Here is a 16,634-nt window from a genome sequence, read left to right on the forward strand (position 1 = left end):
AAATTGGCACAGGGTGATCAGAAGGGGAATTTAAATTGGCACAGGGTGATCAGAAGGGGAATTTAAATTGGCACAGGGTGATCAGAAGGGGAATTTAAATTGGCAAAGGGTGATCAGAAGGGGAATAATCTTTCAGAATCTTTTTTTTCTAGATTTTCCTCCTTTAATATTGGGTGCGTCTTATATGCCGGAGCATCTTATACGCCGAAAAATACGGTACTTGCAGAGCATCTTCTCAATTGCAGCTGTGTCTGCATTCATTGAGTAGAGTGTGTGATCCCCGAGGCACTACAGGTTAGTTAACCTCTAGTGCCCCAGGGATCGCACACTGAGCTAATCAATGATTACAGCTGCGTTGGTTAATTACCTGTAGTGCCCTGGGGATCATAGTAGAACTGCAAAGTTTATCTGCAGTTCAGTTCCCACAGTCATTTGACCGTGGGAACTTTGCACGCATAGCTGTGACTGCATGAGATCCATTGGCACTAAAGGTTGAAAGGAGACAAATTTCCCCATTCATCACATTTAGTTCCCTGTGTTCTTGGATAGAGAAACTCTCCAAGAACACATACTATTAGCAACAACAATCAGGATCGCTGTTGCAGTCCTTTAGTATGCAAGAACACAGGGCTCCCTGTGTTCTTGGATAGAGAAACTCTATCCAAGAACACATACAATTAGTAAAAGACTGCAAGAGCAATCTGATTGCTCTTGCAGCCCTTAATAGTTCCTAAAAAAACCCGAATTCTCCCACCATTGACTTCAATGGTGTTCGAATTCAGCATTCGATAACCCGAACAATATCTCACCATTCCATCGCTGTCTAATCGAATTGTGAGATATTCGACCAACACTAAAAATAGGTGAGAAAGTATCCATCTATCTTGTTTTTTGCTGCTTAAAACTGCCCATTGTTGTCCAAAAGGGGCCTCCTCTAGCAGAAAGAGTTTGCAAAATTTTAGAATTTGGAAATCTGTGGGAATATTGAAATTTGTGGGTGTTAGTGAGCAAAGTAGAAATATATTTTAAGGGTTTATAAGCAAATTACTGAAAGAAAAGGCATGGGAAAAGTAGTACTGCCATGGGGGAACAAACTTCAAAGGTAACAAATTACAGAGATACTTTACATAACATGCTTGGGATGCCCTAACGATATATGTGGTGGTAATTATTTTTATTTATTTATTTATTTATTTTTTCAACCAGACTCCTAAATGACAGATTACCTGTGATGTAGTACTAGCACAGGGAATTCTCAATGATCTAATTACATCACAGGATGTCCTAAGCTATTACTGCAGCACAAGGGAACTGGTATTTACCAATTGTATTTATCAATGAATAACATTGAGGATGTTCCTGACCTTGAATTAATCACTCTGGGGTCATTGCAGCAAGTGTGTTTTTTTTTTAGATAAAGACCATTTTCACTGTATCTGTAGTTTACAGATATTTTACATTATAACTATTTACAGTTAAGTTTTGGTGGCAATACATAAATGGTATTGCTGCTCCTCCGTATACATTCCCCTGGAAGAAAGTGAATATCTGGTCACTGCCATTTTACAAAGGGATAACAGATTCTAGCACAAGCTCTCTACCTTCCCCCAATAACCCCTCACATCTTTTTTGGAGACCCGTTTTTTGGAGACCAGTGAAGAGAACAGACCCTGTCTCTCAATGTTGGTAACCCCCCAATTTTTAGGAAAGGCAAGGAGTGAGGTATGGGGTACCCCTTTTTCTGCATCACCCAAACTGGATACCTGGATAAGGACCTAGTTGGATTATTAAGGTGGGACTCCATTCTGTTTTCTGATTTTCAGAGATAGTACATATTTACAAACAAGAGTAGGGATTGGTATAGGGTGCCCCTAAATACTTTAATAACACTGAACCAGACATCTTAAAATAAAATCAAAATAGATCATTAGAATAAGTGGATTGGACATTTATTTTTTACTTTTTCGTTAGGTATTAAAAATTTTCTAATAACAATACAAAAATAAAAGAAAAAGGTGGACAAAGTATAACCGTCCACCTATACATGTTTCCTGCCTAATGGTTTAACATAGAACTTTCACTTCTTGATGCTCTAACAGCATGTGAAATAAAGAATAATCTTTCCAATAGGACACAGACGGAAAAGAAAAAACTGATATGCGTTTAGCTTTTCCCTACTCGAACAAAGTAGAGGACAAATTTGCTAAAGATATCTTTTATATTAAAGCGGAACTAAATCAGTGCTATCACACATCTTCATTTCATCACAGGGAATAGCCATCTTTCTTCTTTTCTTCCTCCATCTTACGATATTTGGCCATTTTTGGTGACTGTTCTGGGCTACAACTAGAAGGCGCCCAGCATACAGGGAACAGTTATTTCAGAAGGGACATTGCCTGTCCCTTTCTGCAATAGGCGCCTATCTGGTCATGTATTTTTTTTTTTTTAAGTGGGACTTTGATTCTACTTTAACTAGTAATTGTTTGATTGCAAACTTTCTCCTGTATCAAAGCTGAAAGTTACTATGTAGCCCATCCTCTGACAAATAAAAAACCCCTGCTCGTCTCTCTCTCTGATTCCCATCTGAAATATCATGTTTTTTTTGTTATAAATATATATACTCACCTTGTTCTGCCATCCAGCTCCCTCACTAATTTCGTTTGCAGGTGCTGAGGACCACTAATAAGGTTCTGCAATTGTGCCCTCACGAGCCCTTTGTAATAATTTCACTTCTGAAGACTCCTTTTCTGGATCTTCAGAGGATCCCACCTTTGGACAGCCAGTAGGACATTTCACATCACAACAGGCAGTTATGTAAAAACATGGAGGTGATCCCTACAAACAGAAGAAAGGTGAAGACTAGGCTAAACCAAAGGAACATTATGTATCTGCTTCTTTATGTGAGAAAAGAAGGCAATTCTTAATGCAAACAATTAGAAGGGGTGGATAAGAGAAGCCACAGATCAGCTTTATTCTTCCCAAATGTAAAGAATACTGAAATTCTGTTCTGTGCAGGTGAATAAACTTCAGAAGAAACATTATGTCTCTGCAGAGTGACATGCCTTGCACCACCCCAGATAATTTCTATGTAAAACAATCAACCACAACAGTATGTCACAAGTTGTAAAAATAAGCTGGGACATGGGCAAAAACTAGGCCAGGCATGTTTGTTGGATTCATCTGAAATGTCTCAAGGAGCTTGTAAAAATATTATTTACTCCATAGAACAGTTCATACTGAAAGACGGGTAACTTGTCACAAGTTAAGTATTTCCATAGGAACGTGCCAGTTTTCATTTGTAATTATTCGAGTGCGTGCCAAGGAGATAGTAGAATGGCAGGTTCTTTACTCTGGGACTTCCGGATATCATGTGAGCAGATGACCAGGAAGAGTGTTCAGTGTAAACATGAAGGCATGTCCCATTAACACTCTCATAAAACATTCAGTCATAGGAATTTTAATAGTGAGGGTGAGTGAGTGATACAAATAATGGTTGGCTCACCTTTATCCGGTAGTTTGTCGGAGCACTATCTCAGCTACACAACAGACAGAGAGGACTTCAAGGCACTATGGAAGGTAAGTCAATGGATTTTCTTTCTAATTCTACAAATGTATTTTAAATCAATAGTACATACAAAAATTAATGTAATATCTGATATTAAGATAAAGCCATAGAAGGACCATTGGTAAAATCTAAGGTTTATTTGTTCATAAAATAATACAATCTTCTAATAGAACTTACAGTATTAAATTTGCATCAGACATTTCTATTTCAACAGCTATACAAAATTTAATGTGATATAAAGTTGTACAAAAGCTGTACAAAAACAATATACAAACTTACATTCACTAAAATAATAAACTTGATAATGATAATGATAATGATAAAAAATGATAATGATAATTCTAAACTAATGGATTCAACTGTACACACTTTTAGGTAATATTTATTAAAGTGTGTGCAAAGTATGTCTCAGAGCATTTATTGTACTTTTGTTTATTGATGGTGCTGATGTGAAATATAGCAAATTTATTTGGACCGTCAACTACCAAGGAAATTAGACCATAGCAAATCTTTGGACTGATGTAAACCTATTGCACATATTTAAATATTAAGCAGAAAAACATGCAGGATTGGGGCTGGGGGGGCATTCTGCAAGAACATTTGACATGACGTTCAAGCATGCACTGTCAATTTACATATTATGGTAGACCTACTTCCCCTGTGTCCCCTCAGTTAAGCAATATTAGCTTTCGTTCTCCTTTTCCATTTTCCACCACATCTTTGGTTGTTGGTTGGTGTCTGATCATATTAACCTGCTCATGTGCTCTGAAATGACATTAGCTTGTCACCCAACTCTGTTGTTCTAAAGATAACAATAAACTGTAGTACACTGTACTGTACATGCTTTATTAGCAGTATATACAAAAGGGAAAATAAGATATCTTTGAAGAAACAAAGTATTTTCTAGAAAACAACTAGCAAATTTTCTTTTAACTTCTGTTTATTTTGAATGTAGCTATTTAGTAAGAGTTTACGTTTCCAAATTCTAAAGAAAATTATGTAAAATTGGAAATACATAGCAACTAATATGCTTCTGGTTGTACAGAAGAATAATTGTAGAATGGGATTTCCAGTTGAACAATCTCTCAGCATAGGCAGTGTCAAGTAATGAAGGCTAGCAAGGTTTATTTGCCTTCCTCTGGAACAACTGTGTTTATAAGGTTTTTTATCTGGTATGTTTAATTGCCTAGCGGTTGTACCAGATAGACGTATGTCTTTTTTTCAACCTAACTGAATATAACTGGTTGCCATATACTTTCCCCTGTTTTTTATTTTTTTTATTTATGACATTGTTTTTTTGATACATAGTCAGTTTTTTCCACGCTTAATACAAATATTGTGATATGGTAACTAGCAAGTTTAGAACTACAAATGTTTGGATGATGAAATCAATACAGTTATATGCATGCTTTACATGTTATAACCTCTAACCTGTGCATGTGCTTGCGTGTGCAAGCAGCTTCAAGGCAAAGCAAATTAATCGTAGGGAACCTGGGTATGATCAGTTTAAAAAGTAAATACATCCAAAAAATAAGTGGTTGGGCACAGACAAGTATGCCAGAATTCATTACCTATTAATTTCTGAGTCTTTTCTGAAGCTTGCATCGTAGCTTATGAACCTAATTTGCAAAGTATATTTGGTATCATGCCCAACTATTTAAATTTTTCTTACTTGGAAAGTCAGGTGGATCAGAAAGATAGCCAAACAGCCCACTAAAGGTGCACATATGGCGATTTTACTATAACGCTTCTGCTTTTTGCAAGGCAGGGGGTTAGCATTTTTAGAGGAAGAGCTGTTACAGGCCAGGAAGAAATTACTTGCCTAATACATGAAGGCATGATGCCAAAGAAGCTTAAAAAAAGATTTAGGGTTTACATACACCTAAAGATTATCAATAACCTTATCAGACCTATAAGCTCTATGTGTTTAACATCTGATATACTTACAGAAGGTGTCTATTATCTGTCTAACCAAGCATTAACTCTTACACAACTCTCATAAACACAGTGTGACAAACCCAGGATTAATTGTGTATAATTAAGGAAGATTTTATTGCTGTTTTTTACAACAGGAAAAAGGGCAAATTGTTTACACAAATTGGCAAACAGCCAACATTTCTTGAAAGGCAATACCTATTCTCTGTCTTTTCCTCTAAATAGCATTCAAAATGGCCATTAATTTCAGTAGGCCAAATAAACCACAACAATGTGCATTTAAAGGATGCCATTCTTCTTACCTATTAGTGTTCTTTCTGTCCATTTTAACTGAAGTTCAAAGTGGGTTCTCCTTGCTCTGTCCACCAATCTAAGGGGCCATTGTCTTATTGAATACCAGAGTAAGGCAAGCACTTCTCCACTGACCACCATTGTAGGGGGACTCTTCTCTTACTGTTTACCAGTATATGGGAGGGACTTCTTTACTGGCCATCAATATAAGGAAACCATTCTCCAATGACCACATGTGTAAGGGGGCATTTCTTTACTGTATTCACCAATGTAAGGAGTTCCCCACTGACCGCCAATGTAGGGGGACTCTTCTCATACTGATTACCAATGTATAGGGGGACTTCTCCTCTGGCCACCTATATAAAGGGACCATTTCCCAATCACCACATGTGTAAGGGGCATTTCTTTACTGTAACCACCAGTGTAAGGGGTTCCACACTGACCACCAATGTAGGGGGACTCTTACTGATTACCAGTATAAACGGTAATAACTAAATATACATCACATACGTGGAAAGAAGGTCATTTGGAGGCAAGACTATTTACTGGCGTTTAATTCTATAAGTGAGGAGCAATCCCACCTGACAGTTTCTTTGGTTCGATAACTTGTAAATTAAGACTAATTTACGTTAATTGAATTAATCTACTTTTTCTGCCAGTGGATTCAGTGTGATATGTTCACAGTAAGCTTTAGGATAAATATTTTTTTTCTTCTCACCTGGATTATAGAAATCACTGATGTTTTTCAGGTCAGCTAGAAGTTATTCCACAAAAATGCCAATAATGTGCCACAACTATTTACTCTATAATTGCAGAGCTACAACATTCACATTAACAGAAGCACCAGCAATTTGTATATAGACTGCAGAATTTAGCACTCTAGCTATCAGCAAGATGGCACGTAACCCAAGATTTATGTGATCACCTCAATTTAAACACTACATCTGTAAAAATTCCTGATAAAATATTCTGAACAAGTTTTAAAATAATTATAGGGCATTTAATGATTATAATATATGGCACACAAACCATGCAATTATGTGACAGAAGTCCATGTGGCAACCATATAAGGGTGACAAGTTTAGTACTTGATTTTTATTATAACATTCCATATCGATCTGATGTGTTATTTGGGCCACTATGTTTTATGGTCATTACACATACAAGTTATTTTTTTATTGTTGTATTGTTGAATTCTATGTTTACGATAGCAAAATTATAAAACCAGACCAGTTGCATTACCATCTATACCAACTTTTGTTTGGGCATAGACTACAAAGATAAAAATTCGACTATGCACAAAGCAGTGAGCCTAAAGAAATACCACACCATTGAAATAAGTTGTTTTTCATTAATGGGATGCACTTGGGGCTTTGGCTACATTCATGGCTACGTTCAAGAAAAACAACTGCTCCAATATTCAAATTTATCCTCAGTATAGTGTTCTTAACCATGGAGTGCCATCAGTTGCCACATAGCAATTATAGGTTCACTTCAGCTTGCACATCCATCTTTGGGTATATCTAAGATGTGACAATTAATACCTTTGCCCCCATGCCATTTTAACAGTTGTTGCAAGGTTGCTACCAATGTTAACAATTGGCCATTGATCATTTTCACAGTTGTTGGCATTTTCACAATTGTTGCAAGGTTGCAAATGTTAGGAATTGGCCATTGATTAAAGAAGAAGCAGTCCTGTAATCTGTCCAAAATCATCTGCATGACTTCTGAAGCCTATGGCGCCCTAACAAACCTTAGCAATGTTCTAACATGAAATTCGATTGAGTTTCAACTCTAATGTCTTCAAGTGTATTTAGCTACTGACACTTCCTAAAGGGTTCTGTCTCCTGACCCTAGGTCACTAGAAGACTTAATAGTGATTTAAACGTCACTCAGATTCATAAAGACTCTTTTAGAGGCTACTATTTTTGGGATGTATTAATATTTTTAAACTCTGAATGCGATCTTAGGACAAATTCTAACTGATACAGTTAGCACGATTTAATAATGCTTTCCAAGACTGGAGAGGAAAGACTATCATGTTTGATCCAGCAAACTAGCTATTAGTTGGCAAATGTTTTCAATCCTTGACCAGAACCATTTCAGGTTTGTTTGGGGAGCTTTGATAAGTCAGGAACAGTACATTGTTTAAAATGAATTCATCAGAACAGTAATGGTGAATGCTGATTTGTTGCTACAGTTTACTAAATTTCTCCATTGGCATAAGCCTTATGAAGAAAAGGATGTGAACATGTGAAGGCATATTAAGCAGTAACATACACACGGCATACCAGTCATGCTGTACATTGGTGTCACTGTATTGATACCCACGTTTTTTTTGGTACCCAAATGTTTGTGCTGTAGGTCATGTAACCTCCCTAATGCCACACAATGTAAATAGACAATATTTGCTTTGTGATAAAACTTCCCTTTTAATTGAATGTTCTTGTACACCTCTATCATGTGTACAGCAGACCTGGATGGTTGTACTCATAAAAAAATATTATCCTAGTGACATCGGCAGGATCTTTAATAATAGTTTTCCATTAAGGGGCATGACATGGGAATGCACATACAATACAAACCAAACAAGACACGTTAACATCTGAGTAATTTAACAACATGAACATGGGCCGTACTTCATTATGTACATTCAGGTTAGTTGAGTCCATGCACCAAGTTCATTCTTTACAGCCTATAGGAGTTCAAAGCAACATAAAATATATATGCACTTTTTTGATGCTTTCTGAATGGAAAGCCAACATACCTTTCTGAGGTATGAGCATTATCAGTGTTACCTCTATTGCAAATAATTTAGTATTCAGAGTTTTCTGAAATGTCAGAGAGCCACAACCTCCCCACCACCACCACCGCACAATGTCGTTCCATCTGCTGGCCCCAAGCCACTACAGGGCACAATAGGGATTGCTAGGAGAAACTGCTTATCCCAGCACTTACACAAACCTGAAAGTGTTGGCAGCATTTATACATTTTAAGCCATTGTAGGGAACTTTTAATATGTTGAATGATTGAGTCTTCTCATCTCAGAAATGGACATATTAAAGCCAACTTAGAACATTGTTTCAAATTTATTTATCTATACCAGGGGTCAAACTCTGGCCCACAACATCCTTTTTTTTTGCCCCCAAAGGAATCCTAAATACGAATTGCAGCTGGCCCCCTCCTGCATTGAAATAGTGCCGCTACTACAATTCCCGGCCTCACTCACTTCTATAGACCAGCGGTCTATGCATTGGCCCCACAATAAACTGTTTTATAGATGAAAGTAATGCCGGGAATTGTAGTAGTGGCATCACTCGCGTCTATAGACCAGCGGCCTCTCTGCCTATGTGTGGCCCCGCTTTGAACTGTTTTCTTGATGCAGAGAATTGTAGTATTGGTGCTATTTCAGTTTCAAGTTTGGCCCGCGACTTTGTCTAATTTTTTCATTTTGGCCCACTGTGTATTTGAGTTTGACACCGCTGATCTTTACCAACCAATAAGATTCGCCACTTATCAATGGTGTTGAAAACTGTAAAGATGACTGTTGATTGGTTACTTCAGGTTGCTTTACTTCTCCTTAAATAAATCTGTAGAAAGGAAAAATGTCACGTGAAGTCTCTTTGGGCTGTGATACAATCACAGCCGTCAGGAAAATAATGCCATGTTTCCTAATGGCGTCACCCATGAGATTAAATTAATTAAAGTCGGTACCCATGAGATTAAAGGTATTTTTCTTCCTATAGTTACTACTGCTTATGTAAGCTCACTAGTGAATGCCAGTAGACACAAAATGAAAATAGAAAATATTTGTTTTGTGATAAAACTTCCCTTTTAAGTGAGTGTTCTTGTACACTTTGCCTCTGCAATGTGTTCAGCAGGCCTGGCTGGTTATACTCATATTAATATTATTCTTGTGACATCAGCATGTTCCTAATAATTGTTTTCCATTATGTGGCATGACCTCAAGTGGCACCATACAATACAAATCAAATGAGATACATTAACATCTGAGTAATATAACAAAATGTGAGGATTGCTACAGGATCTTCATATCTGTCATTATGTACATTCAGGTCTGTTAGTTGAATGGAAAATGCGTCCATGATCCAACAGCATTCCTGACATCAAACATGAGTTCAAAGTGTGCTGTCATCTTCCCAGAAAGATGAAAGGTGCAGTAAAATCTACAGTATTAGCTTTGAAATGGATTTTGCTTTGTCATTCATTGCAAAATGATGGATGTTTATTCACAGGTGGAAAATGGAACAACTCAGTTTGACTGGATAGCCTAAACCCATTATGTAATTCATGAAAGACTCAGACCCAACCCCACTAATGATAATAATTTCATTGTAAAGGGCATGTTTCTATCCCTTTTTTTTTTAATGATAGGGATAGAAGCAAATTTTCAGAATATTATGAATTTCAGAATATGTCTGTCCTTTATAATTACACAAGCCAACTCATTTCACATTAAAATAATTTAAAACCAAAATCCATTTTAAAAAATATTTATATTTACAACCTTTTTCCCCAGTTCAGATCGTAATCATTGAGATCATATATTAACCATATTGCACTTACGTGTTGTTCCGCAGGTTCTTTTTCTTCTGGTTCCACTTCACTTCTTGGTTAGATTACACCTAGTCCTCTTGAACCTATTTCCCGGGGGTCATGAGTACACTACCTGAGGTCCTTGGAACTACAAGTTACATTGAACTGCCCGGGTTCACACAAAAAACTATCCAAAGCTATCCAAAATGAAAAAGAAAACTGTATGTTATATAAACGTTATGTCATATAAGGCTATGGGCTTTAATGAATGTAAAGCTGCCAACAATATTTACACCTACAACTCAATGAATACATAATTGGCAATGCCATAACACATACTGGGTGCACAAGTCAAAATATTCTGGGATCATTATTTATTATTGTTAATAATATTGGTTACCTGGTTAAAATGGATGGACAATAAAGGCTTTTAAAGTTGACCTATCATCACATTGTCAACATTATATAAAAGATTGGCTAATATTTTTATATAATGGATAAAATGTGTTTTTTTTTTATTATGGTGGCATATTCCATGAGGCTGTGACTCCCAATTTCACATATGCAAAGAGAGATAGACACTTGTTGTTTTCAATATTTGGAGGTAAACACTACAGCCACTCTTGCACCTGTACAGTGTGAATTTGGTGACATAATTAAGAATCCAGAAGAGAGAAGATGGCAACGCTGGATGGAATGTTGAGCTCTGGAAAGAAAATGAAAAATGAGACAACATGGGATTTGCTGGGCTCGGTTTGGGGATGAATCGAGGAGCTCTCGCAGCACTCAAAGAAATTTTATTTATATAACAGTTATACAAATAATGTGTGATATGGAAAATTTGCAACTAGGATCTTCTGTTTAGTAAATACCAGGCCTAAAATGTGCATTTTAACAACAGTTAAAAAATGGTCTGCCAGCATAAATAGTAAGGGGTTAGTACTTATATGTGCTGTAACACACAGGCGTGGAACAATATATATATTTTCCTTTTGCTTACTTTACTCTAGTAATTCTTCTTTCTTGTTCCTACAGAGTCCAACAAAAAGGCCCATCATACGGATATGTATAACAGCTCCGAGCTGATTCTACGTAGAGGACAATCTTGCAGATTAACTCTGGAATTTAACAAACCACTTCAGGACTGGCAGAGCATAGTGTTCGTTGCACGCACAGGTACTCGTCTCAATTACCCTAGTCCACCCCTCCCGCTGATAAAGTATTAGATGCAAAAAATACTTTATCAATGGTAACTTCACCATGCCCAGTCTGAGAAAAAAACTGGGGGCAATAGGATAAAATGTTTGTTTAACACTGTATGAAGTGTTCTGGTGGTTCCTTCTCATTTTTCTTACCTCTCCTTTATTCTTTTACACCACTTTTTTTGAGCGTTGGATGCTTATTTAGGTAGCTATTACATCATTCCGACTTTTCCTGTTTACCAACCATCTATGGCCCTAGTCCTTACACACCCTATCATGCGGCCCTTCTAGTTTAAACATCTCTGGAGTACACTAAAGTCCTAAAGGGTTGCCACATTTCTAAAAAAAAAAAAAATGTTATGGCCGTTTTGTTTTAGGCAACAAGTCTAATTTTCAAAAATCCACAACCTTGGTCTCTGCCAGCAATGGTATTGGTACAATATCAGCAATATTTGTTTATTTCAGTAATCATTTATAAAGGTCAAATCTTTTGTTTTGAAAGGTCCACAGGACTCAGGATATCCAAACACAAATGTGGAATTTTCTCTGTCAAGCTCATGGACCAGTGGGATGTGGAGCGCAGTTTTGGAGTCCAGTCCTGGCAATTCCCTGAGGATAATTATGTCCAGTCCAGCTAATGCGGTCATAGGGAGATATGACCTCAGTGTCCGGATCTCTGTGATGGGCCAGACAGTTACATATTCACTTGGGAAATTTATATTGCTTTTTAACCCATGGTGTTTAGGTAAGATCTAACAGATAGGTAAAATTTTAAAAAACAACCAGTTCTTTATATAGCAATTACTTTTTTAAACAATTTATGTAACAATTAAAATAGTCACATGAGAAGGGGTTTGGGGACTAATGGTAACCAAAGATAATTATTTACAAGGAGATTAACATGTATGCATTGTATGTGATTCATGATGTGTGATAAAAGAAGCAATGATATTTTGGAAACCAAAATCATTTGTTAAAGCTAAATTCAATATTAATTTAAACCTCTCTGTTTCCCCAAATTGTAAAAGCCATCAATGTTACAAGTGTTTGTCATGGCCGATAGGTGTTCCTGGTAGAATGCTGGGTTAACCACATAAATGCAGACCAGCTGTAAACCACCTAAAAAGGGTGGACTACTGACAGCCAGGGTCGGGAGAAAGGACTATATAATACTATCCATCATCTATCCAAGTGATATGGCTGCTGTTAGGAAGAAGGCACTGAAAACAAAAGATATTTTGCCTCACTTCCAGAAAAGAATTAGTCACAGCTGATAACATCCTGGTGATCAGAACTATAAAAAAAATAAAGAAGAGTAATTTGGGATTCAAATGTATACATTGCCGAATCAGTTAAATGTAGTCAACAACCTAGGTGTTTCATAACTAAGCTTTCAGTGTTTTACCTTCTTCTCTACAGATGATGATGTGTATATGGCCAATGAAGAAGAAAGGCAAGAATATGTCCTAAATGACCATGGTGTCATTTTCATGGGCAATGAGAAACATGTAACAGGCATGGGATGGAATTTGGGTCAAGTAAGCTCAACACATACGTTTTTTATCATTTAAATATGCATGTTTTTCACAATTGCCTATCAATATCCATTAATATAGCCACAACCAATTCACTATTATGAGATTATAATGGCCCAGTCCTAATAATGCAGCCAAAAGAAAAGTGAATATATATTGGATATAGATGGACTATTACAGAACTAATTGAGTTTAGATGTCTTTGATACTTCATTTTATTTGCTTTAACAGTTTCATTTTCAGGACATGCCTGGGTGGGTTTGTTGGGCAGTACTTCTTAGACCAGAGCAAAAGTGAAGAATTGGTTGGACTAGAGAAGAAGTGGAAAACTGCTTGGACCTGAGAATTAATTAGTGGGGGTGACCCACAAAAGCTTAATCTGCAATTTAGCTGTTAGAGCAAATAAAAAAACTATCACAAAGAGCACTTAAACTGGAACTAAACTCGAAATCCCCAAAACAAAAAATACACCTACCTTCAATCCCGCAAGGCAGTCCATCCGGAGGTCTCTTCTATGGGGTCCCGCATTGTCCCGGCATCTGTCTTCGCGCCGGTGCTCCGGGCACCGCCATCTTTGCCTCTTCTTCCTGTTCTTCTTCCTACATCACCCGACCCAGGCGCAAAATCGAGTGAGGTAGGTTGGAAAAAAACTTGCCGATCTCACTGCGCATGTGTGATATCAGCAATTTTTTTCCCTTTTCACAAAAAGGCTCCTTCTGCACATGCCTGAGTTGCTCGGGCATGTGCAGAAGGAGTACACAAGAGCCTCCCAGGATGCATGAGGTAGGTATCCCGGTAGGCTTTGCACTCCCATTCATTCTCAATTAGGGGGCGGTGCTGCACTTTTACTAATTTTTACTTTACATTAAAAGGATGTCTAACATTTTATGTAAAGTGAAAATTCTGAGTTCGCTTTAACTCTGCTGTAGTTTTAACTGCAATATTACTGCTACAATCATCTTAGACATCTACCTGCTCACAAAAATACTCTGCAAGTCTACCATGTAATACATTCCAAAATCAAGCCAGACACACTAAAATTAAGATGCTAAATTCTCAACTCAATTTTGACTTTGTGCAAAGTCTTAATGGGAAGGGGGAAGAATATATAAGTCACTTGTCCTTTTTGGCCTATATTTTCTTAAACACCAATTTATCTATTATGGCTTAATATATTTTATATTTTTTATTTTTGATATTTATTATTTATATGTTATGTTTAATTTCTTTAGTTTGAAAATAATATTCTGAATATCTGCTTGGATATCCTGGATAGAAGTCTTAACTGTCAGAAAGACCCAGCTCTAGATTGCTCCCAGAGGTTCAGTCCCATCTATGTAGGAAGAGTCATCAGTGCTATGGTAAGAAAGATTCTCACTACAGAGACACTAAAAATGCAGTAAGGCTGATTTTTAAAGAATAAAGATGAAAATAACCGTAGGTTTAAACAAAATGAAAATAAAGTCAATACTTCTCATTGTTGTCCTTTTATCAGGAGCTCTCATACAGTTACTTTAAGTACAAAAGTCTTCCATAGGTACTGGAAAAACAATTCTTATACACAGTATTACCATATCAGTAATAAGTACTGTTAAAATCTACCCAAAACATTTAATAACTGAGGGATATATGTAAGAAGTACTGTGTGTGTACTATATACAGCTATATACTATATATAGCTATATACAGCTACAATGGCTTGATTTCTGCACCCAAAACCTGGTTAAAATCATTTGAAAAATGTGTGTCTGACCAGAATTATTCTAGTCATTAACTACTACCAAGTTATAAGCACAAAAACTACCAAATGTATTACAGCATCCTAGCATCAATAGTTCATATATATACAAGCCACAAAAATGTTGGTGGTAGGTTACTTTGAATGCCTTAATTGGATCTGCAGTCACAAACTGTATGAAAGAATCAAATGGCTACAAAATTGTTCCAGAAAATGGCCAACTTACACATTGATCCAAATTCTCTTTAACAGATTTGAGGCTTAGCAATCTCATTGGACCTGTGGCTTCTTCTGTGTTGTTAGCGGTTGTACTGAGCATTTATTACTACAAAAAAACAATATAAACGGAATTTTGAATATCTGTTTATTCCATAGTCCAGAAGTAGCAATGAAAGAAGAGGTAAAGTGGTCTCATAAGACTGAGAGATTATAGAATTTTTTCTGTTGACACTATTGGATCATTTACCTTGGTGTCATCCAATATGCAGGATCAAATTAAATAGAAATTTGTTTTGTTTGCTTTTACAATAAAAGTATCTGTTTTGTTGACCTAGATTAACAGCAATGATGACTTTGGTGTTCTTGAGGGGAAGTGGGAAAAAGACTTTTCAGATGGAGTTGACCCAAACAGTTGGAATGGAAGTGTGGAAATTCTTTGGAAATGGAAAAATGATAACTACCAACCTGTGAAATATGGCCAGTGTTGGGTCTTTGCAGCAGTGATGTGTACAGGTAAGCCACTGTTATATATACAAATGTATATATATATGCACATGCATTTGCATGCTTTGTAATTGTATTTTGAGTACAGTTCTGCATAGCTATTTTATAGCAATCAAAGAGAACAAAATCAAGAAAGCCAGGAAACCCTGCCCATGTAAGAAAGTGAGTGAAGTCACTAAAGTAACACCCCCCTCCCCCAACCATCTTACAGTTTTTTCTTATTTCTTTTCTTCTTCTCAACCGGCAAAAATACTTTGTGCTTGTGGGTATGGGTGTCACAGATCCCCGCAAGTCCAGGGGATCTGTGCCTCTTTCAGGTTCACCCACCTTGCACTCTCCGCCTGCTAGCACCAACTGTGCTTTAGGATCCTAGTCCCTGCTCCCTTCCTGGTCCAGGTATTATGACTTTCTGTCAGCTGCCCCTCTACCTCAAAGGACTGGAGTGTTCCGCAGACCGCAGACCCACTCCACCTGCTGGCAGGCTTGTGAACACCACTAGAGAATGCCCCTTCACCAGCACTCCCTCTGGTGGTGGGTAAAGAGTCTGCCGCTCACATGACTCCCATTCATCACATGATTTACCCTTTATAAGGAAGTGACTGGTCAAAGTGTTCCCTTGGCTCTGTTCCCAGGTTCCAGTTGTTCCTGTCTGCGTCTCCAGTTACTGAATCTCCTGTGTACTAACTCTGGCTTTGACCCCTGACTATTCCTGTGTACCGCCTGCCCTGACCTCTGGCTTGTTTGTCCACGCTTCTGTCTCATGTTGCGGCACTTCGTCTGTTTCCTATCTGTGAGAAGTCACTTGCCTTTGCGTGCACAGGGGCCAGAACCTGGCAGTTGCCCGCAGCATAACATCCTCACCTCTAGAGGCTCTGGTGAAGATCAGACAGCTGCAAAGACTCTGCGCCCCCCACATGTCCCTGCCAACTGCGCTGGTGACATGGATGGTCTACGAACCTGCCCTGTGGCAGCTTGACAATGCGTAAGCATGTGACCAGCTTCCCTATGATGGTGCCCATGACTAGTAGCCTAGGCTAGTAGCCATGACTAGTATTTTACCTAGGCACTGATGTCACTGCTCTCTCTAG

The 16,634-nt window shown here is 37.6% G+C and overlaps 1 protein-coding gene across 1 annotated transcript in view; it reads left to right on the plus strand.

The window, feature by feature from the left end:
* The window catches only part of LOC140325390 (protein-glutamine gamma-glutamyltransferase E-like), a 70,919-nt gene that overhangs the window by 38,689 nt on the left and 15,596 nt on the right, over positions 1–16,634 (plus strand). The window contains exons 2-7 of the mRNA XM_072403214.1: positions 11,377–11,524; positions 12,053–12,295; positions 12,970–13,088; positions 14,318–14,446; positions 15,378–15,555; positions 15,943–16,081. Of these exons, the coding sequence (XP_072259315.1) occupies positions 11,377–11,524; positions 12,053–12,295; positions 12,970–13,088; positions 14,318–14,446; positions 15,378–15,555; positions 15,943–16,081 (956 nt within the window). The remainder of the gene's footprint in view (positions 1–11,376; positions 11,525–12,052; positions 12,296–12,969; positions 13,089–14,317; positions 14,447–15,377; positions 15,556–15,942; positions 16,082–16,634) is intronic.

This window comes from Pyxicephalus adspersus, chromosome 3 (assembly GCF_032062135.1).
Source record: "Pyxicephalus adspersus chromosome 3, UCB_Pads_2.0, whole genome shotgun sequence".
In the NCBI taxonomy this organism is placed as follows: Eukaryota; Metazoa; Chordata; class Amphibia; order Anura; family Pyxicephalidae; genus Pyxicephalus; species Pyxicephalus adspersus.